The sequence below is a fragment of the Protopterus annectens genome, chromosome 11.part0 (genome assembly GCF_019279795.1).
Source record: "Protopterus annectens isolate FY-2018-M chromosome 11.part0, PAN1.0, whole genome shotgun sequence".
Taxonomy (NCBI): Eukaryota; Metazoa; Chordata; order Ceratodontiformes; family Protopteridae; genus Protopterus; species Protopterus annectens.
The window spans coordinates 506,780,310-506,803,952 of record NC_056745.1 but is presented as its reverse complement, the minus strand read 5'-3'; the positions used below and the strand labels follow the sequence as shown (position 1 = coordinate 506,803,952).

The window sequence follows — 23,643 nt, the reverse complement described above, 5'->3', positions numbered from 1 at the left end:
CTTTGATTTAATGGAATAAGAAAAAAAGAAGGTATGAATGCAAAAAAGTTACAGATACCAGTTAATTGGGGTTAGGCAGGGGCAGCAAAGGCAAATAGATAATGGAAGACTGAAAAACATGGATGCATAGATATTTTAGATGAAGAAGTAAGGGTACTGGAAGCTAAAAGAAACTAAGTAATGTTTTGTAGTTAATGAAACAGAAAATGAGTGAATTTTAAATAAGCACGTAAACACTGCAGTAGATTTCAAACTAGAAGGGGACCTTTCTTTAGTGAATAGTGAATTGCTTTGTGTTTTGGCTGCCTGAAGTATATAAAGCAGTGAGGTTAATGCAGGCATTAGTGTTCCCTGGGATGGAACAAGGAAGGTATCCAAGACATTACACCAAGGAATGACTGGCTATACTAAATTAGTATAATGTATGTTTGCAAACTTAAGATGTAAATATAGGTACATTGTAAGCAGTGAAAAGTTTAGGCCTAGCAGAACTTACACATAGAAAAAAAAACAGATAACTGAATGAAAAGTTCCTGATATATGTGTAAAGGCTTCAAGATCATAGTACTTTTGGGGAATACAAACAGATAACCATTAATTGATTAACAATTGATTGTTTAGATACATTTGCAATTGATTGTTTAGATACATTTGCAAAGGCTTCAAGAACATATAAAATATATTGCTTCTAGACATTCTTCATTATTAATTCCATCAGTAATTCCCCTGATTTAAATATGTGATCAGTCCTTTACTAGGATATAAATGCACAAATTAGACTGTATACTGAAAATGTGATATTATAAGATTAGATAATAAACAGAGGAACTTTATTCAGAAAATTGCTGGAATGTAGAGTAAATATTTCTCTCAGCATTTAGAACAAACAGGTTGCTATACTTTAATTTATGAAGCAAGTGGAGCAAATTAATTTTTGACTAATAAAGCTTTTCCCACTGAAGTTTTTTTTTTTTTTTAGACAACTAACGTAAGATTACAACAGCCAAAGTCAAGAGGCAGCAGGCATTTTTTCCAGATATGCAGAATGTTTAGAAGGTTTTGAAACAAATACAGACAACTACTTGGTAGACTGAATGTTTTTGGTGCGATTGGACAGCATTACCTTGATTTCCTATGAATTTATTTGAATATAGCGGAGCTTTTCTCCTCGGGCCTCCACTGAAAATGGACATGTATCCAGTTGGACTAGCCCGGTTAACAAATGTAAAATAAATAAAATAAATAAAATTTTATGCCACCATGCATGGTATGCCATGTTACGGTGGTACTGATGTGGATGAAAAAAGGAAATGTGCTGTTCCTGAGTATTGTGTTCTTTGTATGTCTTTTTGGCTTTGGAAATTATATTCTGTATTTTTTGTATTAATTACAGTCCAGAAGAGAAAGGAATGTCAGTAGAAGGAAACAAACGTTTAACCCCCTGTATGTTACACGTTTCCAAGGTGTACAACAATATATTTTTGAGTATATTTAATTTGTAACAAAGTAGCCTAAATCTGAATTAATTACAAATAATTGAAACAGAAAACTACTGAATTCCTTCTCTTCTTCTATTTTGTTACAGCTGGAGTGCATCTATTTACTGAATCATAAGCTAAATGGAAAAGGAAAAACAAGACGTCAAGCTAATACCTTAAAAAATGTAATCTGAATTTTTTAGTTGTGACACAGATTTATTCAAAAATACCTGAAAGGGGTGCACTTGTCTTCTGTCTGCTGTAGTATGAAAATTGTCACATTCTTTATATGCAAATAAGTGCTATAGCTTTAAGATAGCAAGGGGCTAGTGTGTGCATCACATGTCAGGGGAAGAGTCTTTAGCCTCCCCAAATAAAGATATAAGTAAGCTGAATCTTTTATGTGGTTCTTATTCAGCCAACCTGAGCTATTAATAAAAAAAACATCTGTCTGCAGATTATCCATCATGCTGTCAGAAGAAAAAGGTATTTAATAACACAGGATGCTTTAACTCATTTCCTTTTGTCTTTGAGCTGCTTCACTGACGTTGCTACTCTATGCTTTCCACTTGGGCCTGTTGCTAGCAGACATGCCACACGGTATAATATGGCAGTGAAATCAAGCAGGCCTACTATTGCACAGACTCTCATTAGTCTTTTTTATTAAAAAATGCCAGTTTAAGTTTTCCTTCTTGGTTAGTTACAAATCTCACTCTTGTAATTAACATTTTCAAATTTTACTGAAGTACCAATATATTTTCACCTTGTTTCTTCCATTTTTATCTCAAAAATAATAATAAATAACTATGAAACTGTATGGAAATCTATATAAAAAACGTAAGTCCTGGATTCAATGTTTTCAGCTGCATCTCATTGTGAGTGGCCTTGGAGCATGCAAAAGTCCATCACATTGCAAATGATGACACATTTAATGTATTTAACACATTTAATTTTGAAAAGAAAGGAAATATATGAAATTGCAGTCCTAAAAAGCAAATGTCAGATGAATATGAACCTACCATATGTGAGACATTTATTGTTCATTAGAAAATAAAGGGGTTCAGAAAACAATAGATGCTTATATCACTGACATTAAACAAAGACTGTGAATATGATGACTTGGCTAATTCACTTTTAAAAAAGCTAGCATTGTTTGTGGAATCAGAGGTGTTCAGTTAAAAATAGGCTTTTGAGAGAAGCAAACCTTGCAAACAAATAGCCAAGGAATACCAGATACAGACATTATTCCAAATCTCCTTTATTGAAAGATGCTAAAAGATGTAAGCCCTTTTGTTTTTTTCAGTTTAAAACTTCTTCAGACATACTAAAATCAATTTTAAAGCTCCTTTTAAAACCCTTAACAGCCACATGGTCAGTTTCAACCCATTAGATACACACCTCAAAAATATGTGGTCTTTAAACTAAAAGTAATAACATTAAAATTAGTATAAATTTTATCAAAAACTTCCCTATACAGAATTTGTGTTGGTTGTTCCCTAGAGAGAAAAATGCAAATACTGGAACTGCATATTAATCATTATACATGTGACATTAAGTTAGAACCCAAAGTAATATGTCACCTTTTGAGCGCTTTAAGTTTTAGAACAGTAACTATGCTGTCTTGTTCATTAAGTCCTGGCCAGCAGTAGACATTACAAAAGAGCTATCAGTGAATGTCCCATATTTCTAAATATATTTTCCATGGACCTCTTCTTGGGTCCATTTTAATTTGCTCCAACACCGTAAATTTAAAAATATCCATAGAGTATTCCGAAATATATTTATATAATGCATTAGTAGTTCTCTATTTCTTAATTTCATATAAATGCTCATATATCTGTTCTCGGAGTTTCCTTTCTGTTTTACCAATGTAAAAACTTTCACACTGCTGGCAGAGTGCAACATAAACAATAGCTCTGCTTTCACAATCTGCCCTGTGAGACACCCTGAATTGTTTACTTTTCATCATGAATGTATCACCAGTGTACATATACTTGTAATATGTACACCTACCACATCTGAGCATGCATTTATTACTTCTTGTTATATGATGTGCACTCTCACAAATATTTTTTTAGAGTGCGCCCCTTCTATATACTATAGAACATGCTGCCTATACTTTATCCCTAAGTGTTTTGTCCTCAGTTAGAATGCCCCAGTTCTTATTGAGTATGGTACTTATTATGGAGCTATCCAACCTAAATGTAATTATGAGGGATGTGGGAATGGAGGTACTTGTCTTACCTTCCTCCTGGTCAATAAAACTGCAATTCTGCACCATATCATTAATTAGTGGTGTAAAATGCCCCAAATTTATTTTATGGGTAACCTCCTGTATCATCTCATCGATAGGTGATTCAGGGTAACTCCTATTGAGGAACATAGACCTCATTGTTTCACATTCCACCACAAATTGATGGTCCGGGGTGGTCATACGGGCAGCATGAACCAGCTTGATAGAAGCAATTATTCTAATGTTACATCTTTTCAGTGTTTGATGCTAATTGAGGGATACAGATCAAATAGGATGAAGCCAATCCCAAACTGTACATCTTTAATATACTCCTAAGAAGATATAGTTTCTTGAAATTACATTTTTGGGTCTCATCAGCAGTGGAAGCTGTGACGCCCGTGCACTGACCCAGCAATCAAGGAGCCTCAATCCTTACCACTAACACCAGTATGGGGGGGTCCACATAGGGGAGGATAACAAATACACACACAGTAAAGTACAATTTCCCTTAAGAGCACACAGAGATTACAGTCAGTCTGAGGCTGGTTTCTCCCTTTCTCTCCAGATCCCCAATAAGACTCCCCACTGGCACAGCTATAGGGTCCAGATTTCAGCCTAGTGAGGAGGCTAAAACCTCCAGCACCCTCTCTGTCCAACCAGTGCTTCATGTCCCCGCCCAAGTAGCTGACACACACACTTTGAGATAAGAGTTATATACAACCACACAGACACTCCTGGGGAAGGCTGGCACAGGTTCTCCAGCTGTGCCCCCTTTCTGCCCAGTCTAAAAGGTAGTACCAGCTGCCACCACACACTAATGTCAGCTACTAAAAAGGTCCTGAACAAAGGGTGTCCAATTATTACTGTGCAATATTATTAGGGTCTATATTGAAGCACCGAACGCTGAAAACAGCGAACGATGTTTCATCAACACATTTTCAGTGAAAGCTGAAAATGTCGAAACCCCAGAACAGCGATTTCTTTCCTAGGAAAATAAATTGCTGTTCCAACCCCCCCAAAAAAAAACAAAACATTAAACACTTCCAAACACATGCACACTTACCCTAACCCTAATTATACCCCCCAAAAAACAGTAAACAACTAAATACACATATGCACGTAACCCAACCATACATCTAATGAAAAAAAAAACAGTAAACATTTTAAAACATATGCACTTACCTTAACCCGCACCCTAACCCTAAGGTCAGTAACTCTCGCACATTTACATAAACAGTTCCAAACACATACACACTTACCTTAACCCTAATTCTACCCCCAAAACAAAAGTAAACAGCTGAAACACATACACACGTAACTCAACCATACATCTAACGCAAAATAAAAAACAGCAAACACTTTCATACATATGCACTTACCTTAACCCGCACCCTAATCCTAAGGTCAGTAACTGTTGCACATTCATGCTCGGGAGCTGTACCAGACAAGGGAACACACTACACCTCAGAACACGGCAAAGCAATGAAGCGGTCAAGCGACTTATTTCCCAGGGAAAGAATTTGCTGAACAGCCGTTTCGCTATTTTGCCTGTTCGCCCTATATGTGTCGATGAAAATGCATTCGACAAAATGCGTTTTCGTCGTTCTAATAGAAACCCATATTATTATCCAAATGGTAAGTGTGATTGAACAGCAAAGCTTATTGGAGTGACTTGGACAGTGTCACTATATACATGCAATGTACTCTAGAGCTTAAATTATCTCTACACAAAACAGCCACAGTTGAAAGGTTAAAAAATATTTAATAATAAATAATAAAACCACAAGACAATACTTCTTACTACACAGTGCTAGTTAAGAGGTCAGAGATCACAGAGAAATACTTAAAATAATACAGTAGAAAAGTTCTGACATCAATACGAAAAAAAACTAATCTAATCTTCCTATTTCCTAGCTATATCTAAGAGAAAACACAGTTCTAAAATAAACTTACATATAGAGCATAGGCAGTGCTGATGAGTTGGATGTTCTCAAGACAAATGATAAATGCCCTCTGATTCTCTCTCCTTAAATTGATAACACAGTGCTGCTTCACATTATATCATTCTTAACCATTTTCTGGTTTTCCCAAGCTAACAGAAACTCAGGGGTTAATAGCCCTTTTGATCTTGCAGCTGGTCAGGAAGCCAGAGCAATAAAAGAAATTATACATGTAAATTCTAGCCATTAACTCTGGCCTCAAAACAATAGGCAAAATGCCTTTATCTAGACAACTCGGCTCTGTGTTTTGACATCAAACAATTACACCATGCTTGACTTATCAGCTTTCCTCCAGCAGAGTGCAATGTGGTTACATTTTTGAAGTTCACATTTAACAGCATTTTCTTCCATTTAAGAGAACAAGCCTGCTTATATTAATATTTACATATGACAGAATTATCTACAAAATTCTATCTGGCTAGGCTGGCAGCCTTCATATATCTTCACAGTAGCATTTTAGAGATCTGTAGCAAATATTGCAGAGAGAGAGAGAGAGGATAGATTAGTCAAGAGTATTTATAATGATCTAGTCTGCAGTACTACAAAGCAGGAATATGATAGATGACTGATCAAGTTAGATTGAAATCTTAAGGTTTGAAAATAATAAAGCATAATGCAAGATGCAAGATGCATGTTGCTTCTTTAAAGTATTAGGGCCATATGATGACAGAGAGTGGTCTTCAACTAGATGTTGACAAGGTTAGTGCAATAGCAAATGTGCAGAAACCTAGTGATTAATCAGTTGTGATGAGATTATTGGGACTAATATAGTATCTGTCAAAATTTTGTGCTAATGAGTGCCTTGAGTAAGTTGCTAGACTATGATAAGGTATATTGTTGGTCAGCAAATCAAGAAGAATTTCCAGTTACTAAAGAAGCTAGTGACCACGGTAGCAACTCTAAAGGACTATGACATTACCCATAACCCCAGAAGTACATGCATGTTAGCAAGGGTAGAGTTCAGATCTGTTGCCTATGTAACCAGGGCACTAACTGATGTGCATATATGCTATACGCAGACTGAGACAGAAACATTAGAAATTTTATTGAATGTCAAAAGTTCTTGATTACATATATGGGAAATAATCACAGTAGAATCTGACCACAGACCACTTCAAAGTATCTTTAAGATGTCTTTACACTAAACAATTGTACATCTACAAAGAGTGTGTTATCGTCAGTGCAGAAATGTGACCTGCACATACAGTATTAGCTAGAAATACTTGAACACATTGCAACTACCTTCAACAGACAGAACATAGTTAAATGAAAGTAGAGAGGCATTTAAATGTGCTGAAAGAGACAAAAGCTTAAGCATGTTATGACTTCAAGCTACAAATACTGTGAGATGTCATTATAGCAGAAAGGTGGCTGGACAAAGCAAATGCATCATCTAGTCAAGCCATACTTTCCATTTAGCGATGTTACCTTGTTTACAAGTACTTATGTTCAAGGATGATAGAGTACTCATCCCTACACAGTTGTATGACCAAATGCTGATGAAACTGAGTGAAACCTAGGCATGACAAAGTGCAAAGAACAGGCAAGTGACATTATGCATTGGTCAAACATGTTTGTGCAAATTGAACAAATAATTCATAACTTTGAACTATGTGACATGATTAGTAACCAGAACTAGAAAAAATGGAAAAAATTCCGCATAAAATTACTTTACTACCATGGTGAAAACTGGGCACTGATTTGTTTCTGAACAAAAATCTTAATTTTTTGTTTTGCTTAGATTGCTCTTCCAAGTATCCTGAAGTAGTTCATTTGAGGGTCCCACTGCATAATCAGTGAGAACAGCTCTGACATTTAGCTTTTCAAGAAATAAAGTTTAAGAAGTAGTGCAGTGGTCTACAATGATACTCCATTTTCCGTTCAAGAATTTCAAAACTTCTAGTTTTTAGTAGAATCTAGAATAGAAGCTGCTGTTAAAAAAGGATAATTAGTATGGCATATAAAATATTATATGATAACTATAGGAAGCAATCAGGGGAGGTTAGAAAGGATCGGGAGAGAGACTGGATAAGCAATTCACAAAGAAACAGTGTGTGTGTGTTTGCGGGGGGCTATATGTATGGCTCCCAAATATGCAACAAAGTTTAGAAGATATAAGATCTTTGCTTGGAAGTGTTTGCATGGGTATTTTTATACCCCAAGCAGACTTCAAATTTTCCTCAGGTAGATTGCAAATGTTGGAGGTGTGATGGGGAAGAAAGAGATAACTGGGAACATATTTTTGGGGACTGTAATGTGTTGGTAAAACTTTAAAAATTCCCTACAGACTATCAGAAATACTGTGTGAGCAAACTGGTTTAACTAAGGAAATTATTTTTTTTTTGATCTGTGATATACAATCAGAATTGCCTAGACATAGTTAGGCCTTGCTGAGTTTAATTCTGGTGGCTGTCAAAAAAGCAATTACTAGAAAATGTTATTCAAAATCTAAACCAACTGCATTAGATGTAGTGAGTATAGTGACAGAGATAAACCAACTGGAAATAGTAGGAGGAAATTACATAGAAAAAACGTGAATTATGGGAACAAATACATGCAGAATAATGTTCTAGAGGAGGAATGAGGTTTAAGTGAAGGCAGGAAATGAGAATAAGCTTTGTAATGTTTGACTGACAATGACTAGATAGATTATAAGTGATGCACAATGTTTGCAGCTGAAATATGTCAATATGGTTTGCTTTCATCGATTCATAGACGTTTACTAGGCTACTAACCACAAGGACCTTTTTAAGCCTAGCCATGCATCCCAGATCTCTGACAAGTTCTGATTTCCTTGATAAGTGTAAGCAGGGGCTTGGGAGATTAAACATTTGCAATCAGAGGCCTGGAAGGTGAACCATTTACAGATTTACTGTATGCATTAGAGATACAGGTGCCAAGACAGGGATGAATTTCCTGTTCCCCATCCAGTTGTCCAAGTTACACTTGAATTGGGTTGGGGGGACTCTGCTTCTCATGGATGGGGAGCCTGTTCCAGAGATGGTCCAGTCTCTGGGATACATACCTGTCTCTCCAGCAGGTCCTATTTATATCACAGACAAGGTTTATGTCTTTTGAATGGGTTACTCTGGTGCTGTTTGTTTTGTGGATATGCAGGAAGTCCATCAGAGTGGGGTCTAACAATGACCTGTATGCCAGGTATAGATCTCCCCTCAACAGCCTGTAGGAGACAGAATATATGGATAGGGACTTGAGGTGGTCTCAATAGGACATTTTGCATGCACCCTGTATTCTTTTAGTGAGGAGCCTCTATGGACATTCCACTTGTTGGATATGCCTGGTTAGGTACGTACTAAAGGGGGCATTGTATTCAATGACAGGTCTGATGATTGCCGAATACAGTTGAACAATGACATGCTTGGACCTAAATGCCACAGCTTTGTTTATATGTTGCACAACACAGAATGATTTCCTCACTCCTTTAGACACATGATGATTGATTTATACAAATGTATGACTGTGAATGTCATAAATAATAATTTAATAAAGATGTTTCTTGTTTAAAAAAAAAAGAATTTCAAAACTAGTAAATCATGGGACTTTACCTATAGAGTTATTGAATAGTAGATGAGTAAAGCAGAAGCTCTTTTATGTTAAAACTTGAAAGAACTTATATACTTTGAAGGAATGAGAAAAGGTAAGGATGGTCCAACCCTCGAAGAAGACACAAAGTTCCACTTCGAGTCACTAACGCAAAGTTCCACTTTGAGTCACTAACTCAAATCCACCGAAACTGTATATCACTCAAGGTGTGATGATCTGCATCTCTATATTTACACAGAACACCAGACATGCTGCCAAGTCAAAACATATTTGCCATAAATAATGGCTTAGAAATAGGCTCAGAGATTTTAGTTCAAGAAACCTAACTTCCTATGTTTAGCACTCATGCTAGACTGAACATGTAACTCCACAACAGAAGTAAGTCTAATGTCAGACATGAATACTGCTAGTTATCAGATCAAAGGCAGTTCTAAGCCAGTCAGTGATGATAAATATTCAATTTTTGGATACCTTACAAAAAACAACAATAAAAATTCATATATAGTAACTGTACTGGGTTCAGTTCAGGAAGATATATTGCTTGCAGCTCCACATGATTTGCATAGATATAGTTTAAGCAGTAGTATTGTTCACATTTGCATGTAATTGTATATGGCAGTTTTGAGAAGCATCTTAGCTTCATTAAAATGGGAGGTCACATGTATATTTGAATGTGTCCTGTAACTTTAAGAGAGAAATTAGAAGGGGTGTGTGCCATGTGACACAGGAAAGAACTTCAGCCCTCTTCACTAAAGCATTGTGCCAGCAGCATCTTCTGTATATGCCTGGTACTCAGCCAGCCCTAAGCATAATGAACTTCTATTTGCATATCTCACAGAAAACAAAAAACAAAAAAAAACATTAGTCAGGTGAAAATAAAAGGTTGGTAATGGTCTTTATTAAATAAGCTAGTGAAGTCAGAGAAACAAAAACAAAAAAACACTCTTACATTGGCAGTTTATGTAGGCATCCATTTGCTGGTGGTTGAAAGGTTTACAAGAAACAGTTTATTCCAGTAAGAGACACTATCAAATGTTTAAATGGGGCTCATGTGTATAAGCAGTTATACACTTCTCACTTTAAAATCACTGTACATTGTATGCTGGGGACTAGCGGGTGGAAAAAGTAAAAAAGCTTGACACAACATTGTGAATGCCTTGATGGTCCCATTATCTAGTCCTCACACTATGGAGGGGCAATAAACAACTAATGGACAGCCAATCATAGGGTTAGCAGGAGGAGAATCCTACAGACATTTATGCAAGCTGGTCTTTTATGTTTGGTCTATTATGGAATTGCCTGATACAATATTGACTTAGTAAAAATGTAAATTTGACTTGCATTTGAACTCTGACAGAAAGAAACTTGTAGGGACTACTTGTAAACATTTGCAAACAGAATTTACAGAAAGCAGGTATGGGGCTGTTACACAATTAATGAGTCTAATATGTCTCAAAGGAATATTATCTGGACAGGGATCTAACAGTGTGCAATACCACATATAAGACTTTTTTATAAAAAATAATGTGAAGGTGAGGATAAGCAGCAAATTTCCTTTAGAAGAATGAATGCGTAGAATTAACCTTCATGACAGGCAATTAGCACATTGGGTTAAGGCTCTGAACAGCTTCCCATACTCAAGGCAAAGAGTTTGAGTCCCTCTACCTCCATTTGATAACTCTGAGTAACTCATTTAACTAGGTAGTGATCCTGGGTCACCCCTGGAAAGGGACACTTGTGTCCCATGAACTTATCTTCTTAACAGATATATAAAATAAAACTAAATGATTATTTTCAGACTAGATATTAAATGCTGTTTTTTGAACATTTGGAAAAGTTATTTGTTGATTACGTGTACCCTAGAGCTAAGAATGTATATAACGAATGCATGAGCATGTCTTTAATATACCAGTCAGGCCTAATGTTAGTATTGAACAATGTGAAATGTTTTACTTGGTAGTGCAAATAACTGAATATGTGATTCATTGTTTAAAATCTTTGCCTCACAGCTCTTGGGCCTGTGGTTTAATTCTGATTACTGGTCTCAATCTGTGTGGACTTTGCATATTCTCCATGTGTCTGGATGGGTTTCCTCTGGGTATTCCATTTTTCTCTCAGCTCCAAAAAGCATTGTTTAATTGGCTACTCTGAAGTGTCCATAAATATTGATTGCTTTTACCTTTCTCTTTATGGCCCAGATTGGGGTTGGAAAGAATCGAGGATGGTGAGTTCTCTTAGCTGGTCAACATATGAATACGTTAACTTAAATATGTGAGTGGCTTCATTTTTGGAGCACTGCAGTGCTACTACTCAATGCTCTGCATGTTCCATTTGACAGTTCATGTTAACTTTTGTCTTTAAGCTTATTTGTCTTAAAATAAATACACAGTTCCTTCTTTGGCAGACCATCTTGTCTCCTTCTGACCTTTCACATCTCGATAGCTTCTTGTTTTTCAAAACTTCTTTATCTGTATACTCTGTTTTGTTAGCATTGATGCAATACTAGGTCATTTTAACTTAGTTTGAGTCAGGTTGTTATATATTCTCCTCTTTATTTTTCTTCATTCATGGAATTAACGTTGTTGATTAAGCATATTAAAAAAGTACAGTGAGTAGTTAGGGTAACTTATACACCAAGGTTGTAGCAGAGCAGTATTTTATCACGCAAGTGTCAAATATTGCCAGTCAAGACTACTGCTTGACGATTACTTTTCTTCCTGAATGGAAATAATTTATAACATTTATTTTGTTTCACCAATTACAATTTTCAACCTTGGAAATTAGAGAAACAGGACTATTTCTTATCAAAACATATAAAATAAAATACTCCCATTTGAATTGTGCAATAAATTACTTTCTGGAATGTCTTTTCTGATATTGCAATATAACGATAGTATAAATGAATGAATGGATGAATAAATAAATAAATAAATGTACGTGTACTAAGGCAGAACTCTACTTGCCTGCCAAACTCCTGACCCTAGATAACCCACACTGAGGAAGTGCTTGCTCTGCAAGTTGTAAGTGGCTTCAATTCAATACAAGTGACATGAACTAAAAAAGCAGTCCATTAAAAAGTCCACCTAGCATAAGTATGAAGTACCTGATCATTTTATTGTGTGTACATTTAGTGGATTCTGTTGCAAGGTGAGTACCTGGGCCAAAAAAAGTCTTATCCATAATATTCAGCCCAGTAGCAATATATCCATAACTGTGGTTTTAAGAAAATATGTCTTACTAACTGGAAAAGAATGTTTTACAAAAGTGAAGACTTAACTATATGGTTTATCTATTTTTCAGAATCCAGCTAGTTCGATTTAAATCAATTAGGAATAAATTAAGAGAACAGAAAGAACTGGATGAGTTTTTGAAACATCACCAACTCGGCATTTTTGCTCTGAAGTATGCACACTGTTATCCTGCGGACATTACCTTTTGGCATTCTGGCTCTGCTTCAGAGAGATTGTATAATTACATGGATGTAAGTAAAGTAGCCAATTTTTTTCATCTTTCTTGTATTAGATACTTAATAAACTGGGGCAAGTTGTAACATCATTTAATGCATGACTATATATACATGTTACCTCATAAAAAGAAATATATAAATTACTGACTTCCTTATAACAGAAAGTGGAATAGAATATTTCATTGTAGTATTCAGAAATAAAATAACCTTAGCAATTAATTTTAAACTTGGACATTTTAATTTGCACTTAGTTTTCAGATGTCATACTTGTATTTAGGCATTGTCACTTCATAACGATAAAATTAGGTTGTGAACCAATATTTCTGCTGCAATAATTTTTTCTAACCATGCAAACAGATTCTCAAATACCTTAAGAGGAATTCAGCGATATAAAAATAAAGTATCACATGCTCCCATTTTCTCTTTATTGTTTGCATTTTAATTTGTAATGGCCTTCTTAATGTTCCTTCATTTTCCTGATCGAACCAAAGGCGCTAACATTTGTTTTTCATTGGATGCCCAGCATGAAAGTAATATGGTGTCTGGAAATGGGCTAACACTGTATAACACTAACATGTTAATGCATATGGATATTGTACTGCAGGAACTGCATAACAAACATTTATAAATGCCAAAGCTTGCATGTAAACTGGTGAGTAGAGACTTGAATTTGGGTGGGATAATCTATAATGAGGAAATGTTAAAAAAGGAATGGGAAAATCCAGTAATACCATGCAAAATACCATAAAAGCATGAGACCTTAGTGTGTACAGGTGCTAAAATGTAGACTTTTGATTACCTTAACTATATAATGTGATCTACAAGATCACATCACAAGTTATGGGAAAAATTATCCATGTCTGTGCTACAAATCTGTGCTTCTGTGGGTAGATCTAGTTGATTCACAGGTTTTTAAAATAGAGTGTACATATCATTTGATATGCACAACATTTTTCTACTGAGGTTTCATTATTTTGTGGTAGTTACAAAGAAGTAGTTACTTAATGGTAGAGTTTTAGACATTTCTGGTAATCAGATTTGTTATTAAATCTTGAGGGCTGACTGCAGTGTCCTTTGGGGAAATTATTTGAGTGACAGTAGAGTTCTTGGCATAAATAATTGCTGCATGAGCGAGAAGTCCAGCTTTTCTACATTATTTTTGCTAAATTCAATCAGTCTGAAGTCTGAAGAAGTGTTGTCAAGTGATAACAAAACTGTGATACATATGGTCACTAGTTTCCTGCTGTGCATCTTATATATGCGAGAAAACCTTGCAGTTTATCTCATTTAATTTCATAGCTGAAGAAATTCTTAAATTGAGCATGAAGATTCAGCTCACCTTCACTTAACATGCATTAGAAGCAAGTGGCTTCTGCTAAAATGCTAGAAAGGTTCATATTACATGACACTTTATAGGTTTTCTTGGTAATTTCATTAGGATTATGTGCATCTAGTTATTCTGAAACTGGATATTTTAACATCTTCCTCAAGAAATGTATTACTGCGTTGTGATGAAAGCTTTTCTCAGTGACATTATTCTGTCTGTAGATTCTCATTCCTTTATATTTTTCTGCATTTGTTACTATTTGTGTTCTTGTTGCACCATGTGGACCAGGCTGAGTCAGCAACTGGTCATTTTAGATCAGTGCTCTACCCAGAAAACAAAATTAAATAAATAAAAATAAGCAAGCCCCGCCATCATGCAGACTATATACATTTGTATGAATTTTGCTTATTTATAGGTCTATAGCTTATAATATGAAGTTTGTAGGTTAGCAGAAGCTTGCTTGGCAGTACTCTCTGTGTGTATTTCTTACCATTGCCATTATTCAGAATTCGTGGAGGTGTGCTGTGCACTTAGTAAGGCTTGTTAACAGCTATCTAATGGTCCAATGTGCTGCTGACTGTCTCTTACAGCACCTACCATACTGATAGTAGGGACACAATGGGTGATTGAGCTATCTGCCTCAGATATGTAGGACCCCCCCCCCCAAAAGATGACTCCTAGCTCTCTTACCTAACAGCCACAGTTACTGGTGGAGCAGTGAGGGGTAGGTTGCTGATACACCTGCAATTTCTAACATCATCATGGCCTATGGAATGGAGATCCATTGAGAAAGGTGACATAAGAGAAGATATGTTACAAGTGGTACAATTGAAACAGTACAAGTTAGTAGATAGTAAAAAAACTAAGCCCAATGTAGCAACCAACATGATTATCTTGTTGCTCTGCTCATGCTGAAAGACAAAAGGTACAAAACAGCCTTCAGAGACAGATGTAGGTGAGATACATACATACATTGGTGCAGAACTCTTCATATACATGCCTAGAAATGTGTCCTAGCCTCACATCTAGGCCTCAGCCCGACATGTATGTACAAGATAGCAGAAACCTGACATGGCGTCTACAACCTTACAAATGAAAATTAAAATTACTGCTCAAAAACAGAAACAATGACAAATGCTTATGATTCCATTATTGGGCATTTCTGCCTAGCTGCTGCTTCCTATTGCCTGAGATCTTCACTGAGATAGTAGTGCAGGTCATTGTACTGGTTCCTACATTGCTTACCTGTTCTGGGGATGCCAGTAGTCTCATTCAAAAGCTCAGCCACATCAGATCAGACAGACACCTTTCAAATGGCTTCATACAGGGTCCCAGCAGCTGCTTCCTAAATTGGCTTTGTAGGAGAAAGAGCATGAGCTTGCTCTCCTTAGCTCAAAAAGCAGGTGCTCTCCATGGGGCATTAGCACTGGTACACATTATCATGAGTATTATGTAAAACAAAACAGTAGACTGTGAAATCATGCTGGAAAAGTGATTTATGAATGAAAAAAGATTGGTATAGTGCTGACCTGAAACATGACATGTACACATTTGCAGGCCTTTTGCATAAGTCTTTCAGAGTGGCATATTATATGTGATGGAACCTAGTCACACATCATTCCCACTCCAGGTAATTGGATTTTTGACACTGAAATACAGCATTGGGTGGTGCTGTGCTCCTGAGTGTGTCATTTTTTGGATGAGATATTAAACTGAGGTCTCATCTCCTTAAGTTGGTGGTAGCTGATTTGGATGTATAAGACCCCATGACACTTTTCAAAAAGAGTAAGGGTCCTTTATTGATATACAAAAATAACTTTTATTTGCAAAGTATTTATACAGTTACAAACGTTTACATAGGTACAGATGTATACATATACAAATTTGTTTATACATAGTCAGAATTTCCTTTACAATCATGATAAATTTACATAGGTTCATAGGTTCATAGGTGTGTAATAGGCTAATGGTCATGGGGCCTTTACAAGCCTTGCCATAGGATTTCCCTGGCGTAGTGCCACCTGACCTTAGTTCCCAGTGCCTCTGTCGAGTAGAGCCACTGGAGTTATCCCCAGGGTGAATTTTCTATTTCCCATCCACTCATCAAGAATTTTCTTGAAGAGGGTCAGCGAGGTGCTCTGCTTGACATGTATGGGAAGTCTATTCCATAGCATGGGCAGTTTCTGGGCTATGAACCTGTCCATCCAGCATATTCTGTTAATTGTGGTAATGAGGTTGAGGTCTCTGGAATGTGTGGTGCAGAGGGATTTGGATTTCTTTAGATGTAGCATTTCTAACAGAGCTGGGTGAGACATGGCTTTGTAAGTCAAGCAGAGATCGCCTCTAAGTAGGCGATATGAGACAGAGAATAGTTGGAGTTTTTTTGAGTCTGTCTTTGTGAGGTACTTTTGTGGCCTCCTCCAGTTGTTGCAGGTGTCTAGTGAGGTACATGCCAAATGGGGCATTGTACTTGATGACTGGCCTAATGAGGGAAGAGTAGAGGGAGACAATGACCTCTTTCTTCCTGGATGCAAAACCCTTAGTAATGAGATGTGCCACATAGAAGGGCTTTCTGACCACAGTGGCAATGTGGTGATCAAAAGAGAGGTTGCTGTCAACCTGTGTTCCCAGATTTCTTATAATACCTTCTGTGTTCAGTGGGCTACCATCAATGTGGTAATTTGTGGGAAGTGGGGTTTTTCCCAAAGGGGATGACACATTTTTTGGCATTGAGCTTAAGGCCATGGTTCTGACACCAGTCGTTGGTCTCAGTGAGGCCATTTTGCAGGACGTCAACATCACTTGGGGAGTTAATAATGGCTCCCAACTTGCAATTGTCTGTGAACTTTTTCAGCCAGAGTCCCTTCATGTTGGCTTGCATTTCAGAGAAGTAGATCATACCAAACAAGAGAGGACCCAGGACCGAACCCTGTGGGACTCCACTTGTGACTAGTCGGCAGTCTGACACCCCACTCCTTTTTCCATAGCCACCTTCTGATTTTAGTTAATGTTGTTTCTAAAATCGATTTATCATTAAACATAATTTCATTTACTCTTTCATTCCATATTACGCATAAAACATAAAATAACTTTTATCTATTATTTTAGCATATTGTTGACTTTTTTTCTTATAATGCCCATATTTAATCATATTCAAGTTTATTTTATCCACTTCTTTTATATCTTCAAAAAACTTCTTTATATAGTTTTCCCATAACTTTTTTACTGTTAAAGCACATGTTCTGTAGTTTCTTCTTCTTGACAATGTAAACATATTCTATAATTTTTCTTTCTATATGGCATGCTTCCTTTTACTGGAAATTTATCTATTACCAGTCTCCACAACACATATTGACATTCTATTTTCTGATTACACCATTTGCTTTTTATTTTTCTAGCTTTAATGTTTTCATATGATAGATTTTCCCGTGGTTGTACATAGCAGTTTTATCATTACATTCTCATACCATGCTTTTCTGTCTTTTTCTATAGCATCAGTTTTTTTTTCCACAAAAATATTTTTTCTTGGCAACATTTTATTTCATTTATGTACTCTTTTTTTCTCTTTTACTTTTTTACCATATGCCAGAATGTATCATATTTATATTTATACAGTTTTACTACTAATCTCTCATCTTTTTCATTTATCCACTTTAACACTTTGTACAAATGTAATGAAACAGTCTATATCACTGGGTTAAATAACCCTAAACATTATTCTTCTTTATTTACATACAAAACTCCTCTTTTTACTGGGTTTAATCCAGAACCCCATATAAATGAATCTGCTAAGTATGCTATGTTTTCCTCAGTACTGAATTTATCAAATAAGTATTTTTTCTGAATGATACTTTATATGTTCTCCCATTGAATTCTACTTAAATTTTTATTCTCAAGTTGCATACCTAACACAGAAATTTAATTTATTGTAAAATAAATACCCCCAGTCTTTACTAAATCACCTAAACCTTTACTTTTCTCTTTACTTAAAGCCATCTCTATGATCTCTAGGTATTAATTTGTGCAAATTATCACTTCTTTTATCCAAATTTTGTTTACTGCAATTATTATAATAGCATGTGCATATGTTAACAGAACTGGAATTCTTAATCCTTCAAGTGTTATAAACCCCACCTCCTTCATTTGGAAATTTATTTCACATACTATTATATTCATAACTAATGCAAAGAGTATGCAACTCATACACCCCTGTCTTACACCACTCTTCATATGTACCTCTTGGCTTAACCCAGCTATTTACAAGTATTTTTGCTTCATTATTACTACAGACTGACATACATAATTTCCTAACTTTCTCAGTTATGTTATATTCTCTCATTATTACCCATAAGATTTCTGTTATAGGTTCATAGGTAGATGCTAGGCTATGGGCCCAAGGGCCTACGTAAGCCTAGCCAGCAAGGTACCATACCTTACACCACCCAAGAAAGTTATTTTCCTGTGCCACTGTCCAGCAGAGATACAGAAGTGATCCCCAGGGTGTATTTCCTATTTCCCATCCACTCATCAAGATTTTTCTTGAAGAGTGCTAATGAAGAACTTTGCTTGAATAGATGGGTAGCTTGTTCCAGAGTATGGGAAGTCTCCGGGACAGGAATCTATCCCTCCAGCATGCCCTGTTTATTGTGGTGACAAAGTTTAGGTCCCTAGAGCATGTAGCTCAGAGGGATTGGGATTTCTTTAGGTGCAGCATGTCCAACAGCTCTGGGTCTGATATAGCTTTATATATTAGACAGAGATCACCTCGGAGTAGGCGATATGCTACAGAGTAAAACTGGAGTTTTTTGAGACAGTCAGTGTAGGGCATCTGTTTGAGGCCAGTAATTCTCTTTGTGAGGTACTTCTGTGGCCTTTCCAGCTGCTGCAGATGTCTTGTGAGGTACATTCCAAAAGGGGCGTTGTACTCTATAATGGGTCTAATGAGTGTCGAGTAGAGGGGAACAATGACCTCTTTTTTCCTGGATGAGAACCCTTTTGTGATGAGGTGTGTCATGTAGAAGGATTTCATGACTACCGTGGAGATGTGGTTATCAAAGGAGAGACTACTGTCCACCTGGGTCCCAAGGTCTCTTATCACACATTTGACATTAAGTAGACTGACACCTATGTAGTAGTTTATGGGTACAGAGTTTTTGCCAAAGGGGATGACAATGCACTTTTTGGCATTGAGCTTGAGGCCATGGCTCTGACACCAGGCATCTGTCTCAGTGAGGCCCTTGTGTAGGATGTCCATATCACTTGGGGACTCAGTTATGACTCCTAGTTTGCAGTCATCTGTGAACTTCGTTAGCCAAAGGCCTTCTGTGATAGCCTGTACTTCAAAGAAGTAGATACCAACCAGGAGAGGTCCCAGGACTGAACCCTGTGGTACTCCCCTTGTCACTGGTTTGAAGTCAGATTTGGAGTCTGCAACTTTTATAGTGTAGGTTCTGTCAGTGAGCCAAATGGCAACCCATCTTGTGACATAGGGATTTATACCTAGTTTAGTGAATTTAGCTATAATTCCAGAATGGAGGATGGTGTTGAAAGCCTTGGCGAGGTCAAGCTAGGCTGTGTGAACCACCTTACCCTCATCTACGGCTTTGGTGACTGCCTCAAAGAATTTGATCAGGATCAGGAGGCATGATCTGCCTTTCACAAACCTGAATTGGGTGGGGTCCAGAGTTTGGAGGTTACCAATGTCTTTGTTTATGAGTTCCATGATGATATGTTCCATAACCTTACAGACCAGGCTCATCAGGCTAATAGGGTGGTAGTTCCCGGGATCAGTGGTGGCTCCCCCTTTGTGGAGTGGGATAACTGTTTCTATGCGCCATTCAGTGGGCACAAAGCCTGATGTAAGACTATGATTGAACATGGTGCTTAGGTGGGGAGCCAATTTGTTCTGAAGTTTGTGTAAAATGCAGCCTGGGATGTTATCTGGTCCCATGGATGCGGTGTTTTTGGCTTTAGAGAGTGCAGCTTTTACCTGCATAGTTGTGATTACAGGGACTCTGCATTCTTCCTGTATAGATATGGGCCCTTTAATGGGTGAGAGGGGGTAAAGTTAGCACTGACGCTATCTGCCAGGATGTTGGCAATATCAGTTGGTTCTGTAATTTTCATGCCATTGTGCTGTAACTCAGAGCAGATCTGGGTGTTGCCATTGAGATTCTTGACATAGCTGTAGAATGCTTTGTGGTTGTTCCTAGAATCAGTGGCAATTTTGTTTTCATAGCTAGCTTTGGAGGATCTTATAAATGATGATTATTGTTTCTTCTTTGATGTTCATAAGATCATCCACACTTTTTCTATCATTAATAATTCTTGACAACCCTTCCCCTTTATACTACATATGCTGTTTTCCATAATATTTTCAATTTTAGTTTCAAATCTCTTTTGTATTATTTTCATAAAGATATTATAATTATAATTATTTACTGGTCTCCAGTTTTTTAATTGTCTTCTATCTTCCTTCTCCCTTAAGAATTTAAGTTTTCCATTACATAATTCTTTATACATAAAAACTTAATTTAACCATTCATTCAAAATCTTTAAAAATGTTTTTTTGCCAATCCCTTAAATGTTTATACATTTCATACCCTATTCTATCTAAGCCTCTAGCCAAATCTATATTTACTTATCATAATACTTTATTTAGGAAATTTTAAACATTTTCTTTTTCCAACTCTTCTCTTTTTCTTTTAACTTTTTTACTTTCCATGTTTTTTCACTATCATCTTTTTTCTTTAAACCTTTCTTGTACATATTGTACTACAGTATTCAAATTCTTTTCCTGAGTTCTTTCTATTTCTTTTTTTATATTTTTTATTTCTCTCATTATACTACCATCTTCCTTTACTAATCTGCTTAAGTAACTTGATACTTCTCTTTTTCCTTGTAAAAATATATTTGCTTAAATAACAATGGCATTTTTTCTTGATTTCTTTAATATAATTCTTTTTCTTTGCCAAAGTACTTTCTTTCATTATGTTCTGAATAGTCCAGTGCATTGTTACATGTTCTTTTATATTTTTCTTTCTCTACTTTTCTCACATCATGTTGCCACTGTAAAAAAACAATGTTTATATTCTTCCTTAAATATCATCCACAATTCAAATCAATGTTTATAAAATGTTCTCATAGTAATATGATCTTTCCATAACTGTATTAATAACCTCTTTCATTCTTCATTCCATGCTTTTTCATTTATCTTTTTTTTTCCTTTGTCTGTTTTTACATATTCCTTGTTTTCCTTTATCTCTAGCCATATTGCAAGATGATCAGAAAATCACATTTCAACTACCACCCCTTCTCCTGTAATTAAACCTTCTGATACTATCAAATGATCTATTTCATTTCTATGCATACCCCTTTTGTAAGTCCATGAATTTTTGTCCCAAAATTTTAACTTACCACATTTTATAACTTTTAACAATTTTCTTATAGCATTCCCCTTCCTTTTTACACTTGCCTTTTAAATCACAATTAAAGTCTGTTGTCATTATGATATTCATATTTATCACAATATAGTCTAAAATCTGATTAAATAAGTTTTCCCTTTCTTTACAATTAGTATAAGCATATAATGTTATAATTCTATATACTTGTTCTTTCCATTTTAAATCTACAATGGTTAATCTTGCCATTTTTGCTAAAGTTACTTCTAATATCTTTACTGTATTTCTACAGAAGACAGCTATTCCAGAACAGCTCTCATTTCAAAATTCTAGACTATCTTTCCTCCCTATAGATTCTCTGTTTGTAATCTTTCATTTTTAAAATCATGTGTCTTCTAATATAATTACAACTACATTACATGTATTATGCCAGTCCAAAATTCCTATTCTTTTTTCTATATTCTTAATACTATTCACATTTACAGAAAGCACTCTAAAAGTTTCATTTTCCCTTTTCTTTAGATTCATGGTTTCATAAGTTCTTAGCTAATTACTAGGCTAGATTTCCTAGTAGATCATTCCAAGCCTAACCAATGTTCTTCCCAAATGTGAATCAACCACTGTATCATGTGTCTGTCAGTCAAACACCTTAACCATAATACTACACCCCAATCTTTAGCTGTATATATTCTTTTTCATCCATTTCTTTTCTTTTCTTTTTTCTTTTGTACTTATTCCTTTAAATTTTCTTTTTCTTTTACCCTTTTATCAATATAATTGTTTCCTTTTACTATTTCCCAGTTTGTCTTCATCAGTTATTTCAGAACCTCCTTCTATGTCTACTTTATTATTTTTCTCATCTATTTTTTCTTCTGTTTCCAGTACTTCTAAAATTTCTTCTCTTTGTTCATTTTTCTCTTTCTTTTTCTTTTTTTTACTCTTATTTTCATTTTTACAATCCATCCATAGATGTCCAAATTTGTTACATTTATAACATTTTAATTCACATGTTTTACATCATGTCCCTTTCCCCATAAATATAATATGTTCTTTTGTCACAGTTACTTATCAAATGTCCTTCTTTTCCACAATAAAAAAGAAAAAAAAACATGTTTTGGGTTGTCCCCAGTATTTTTACACTATCCCTGTTCCCCTCCACTTTTGTCATGCTTGGCATATGTATACTTTTTTCTCTTTCTATTTTTAACAAAATGTTACAATTCTAGAAACCAGTCCACAAACTCCTTTTGTCATAAACCTTTGCAATGTCTAGAACGTCTGTGACACCAGTGCCCTGGCCCAGCAATCATGGAGCCTCAATCCTCACCACTAACACCAGAGAGGGCATCTCATATAGGGGAAAGGATAACAAATACACACAGTAATGTGCAATTTCCCTTAACAGCACACAGAGATCACAGTCAGTCTGGGGCTGGTTGCTCCCTTGCTCTCCAGGTCCCCAATAAGACTCCCCACTGGCACAGCTATAGGATCCAGATCTCAGCCTAGCTGGCAAGCTAACCTCCAATACCCTCTCTGTCCAACCAGTGCTTCGTGTCCCTGCCCAAGTAGCTGGCACACCCACACTTAGAGATAAGAATTTACACAACTTCACAGACACTCCTGGGAAAGGCTGACACAGATTCTCCATCTGTGCTCCTATACCCAGACTATATGGTAGTAATCCCTGCCCCCACCAGCTAATAATTATCAGCTACCCAAAGGCCCTTAAAAGGGTGTCCAATTATTACTGTGCAATATTATTATCCAATTGGTAAGTGTGACTAAACAGTCTTAAGGCTTATTAGAGTGGCTTTGTACAATAAACTCTATAAATATGCAATGTACTCTAGAGCTTAACTTATCTCTACATAAACCAGCCACTGTTGAAAAGGGTTTAAAAATATTTAATAACAAATTCTAAAAACACAAGACAATACTACTATACCACAGTGCCATTCAAGAGTTCAGAGATCACACAGAAACTTAAAATAATTCAGCAGTACAGTTCTGACATAACAGAAAAATCCTTAGTCTAATCTTTTCTAATTCCTAGCTATTGCTACAAGAAAACATACTTCTAAAGTAACTTACACATATAGAGCATAGGCAGTTCTGAGTTGGATGTCCAAGATCAAAATGCTTACAGTCACTCTCTGATCAATAGTTTTTAAA

At 36.0% G+C, this 23,643-nt stretch overlaps 1 protein-coding gene across 2 annotated transcripts in view; it reads left to right on the top strand.

Annotated features, from left to right (window-relative positions):
- CTSE (cathepsin E) overlaps positions 1-23,643 on the top strand; it is a 765,846-nt gene that overhangs the window by 374,984 nt on the left and 367,219 nt on the right. The window contains exons 1-2 of one of the 2 annotated variants that reach the window (XM_044088001.1): positions 12,301-12,422; positions 12,576-12,756. In XM_044088001.1, the coding sequence (XP_043943936.1) occupies positions 12,370-12,422; positions 12,576-12,756 (234 nt within the window). In that variant the 5' untranslated portion in view covers positions 12,301-12,369. Of the gene's footprint in view, positions 1-12,300; positions 12,423-12,575; positions 12,757-23,643 lie in introns of those variants that run through there. The other variant, XM_044088002.1, reaches the window with a different exon arrangement.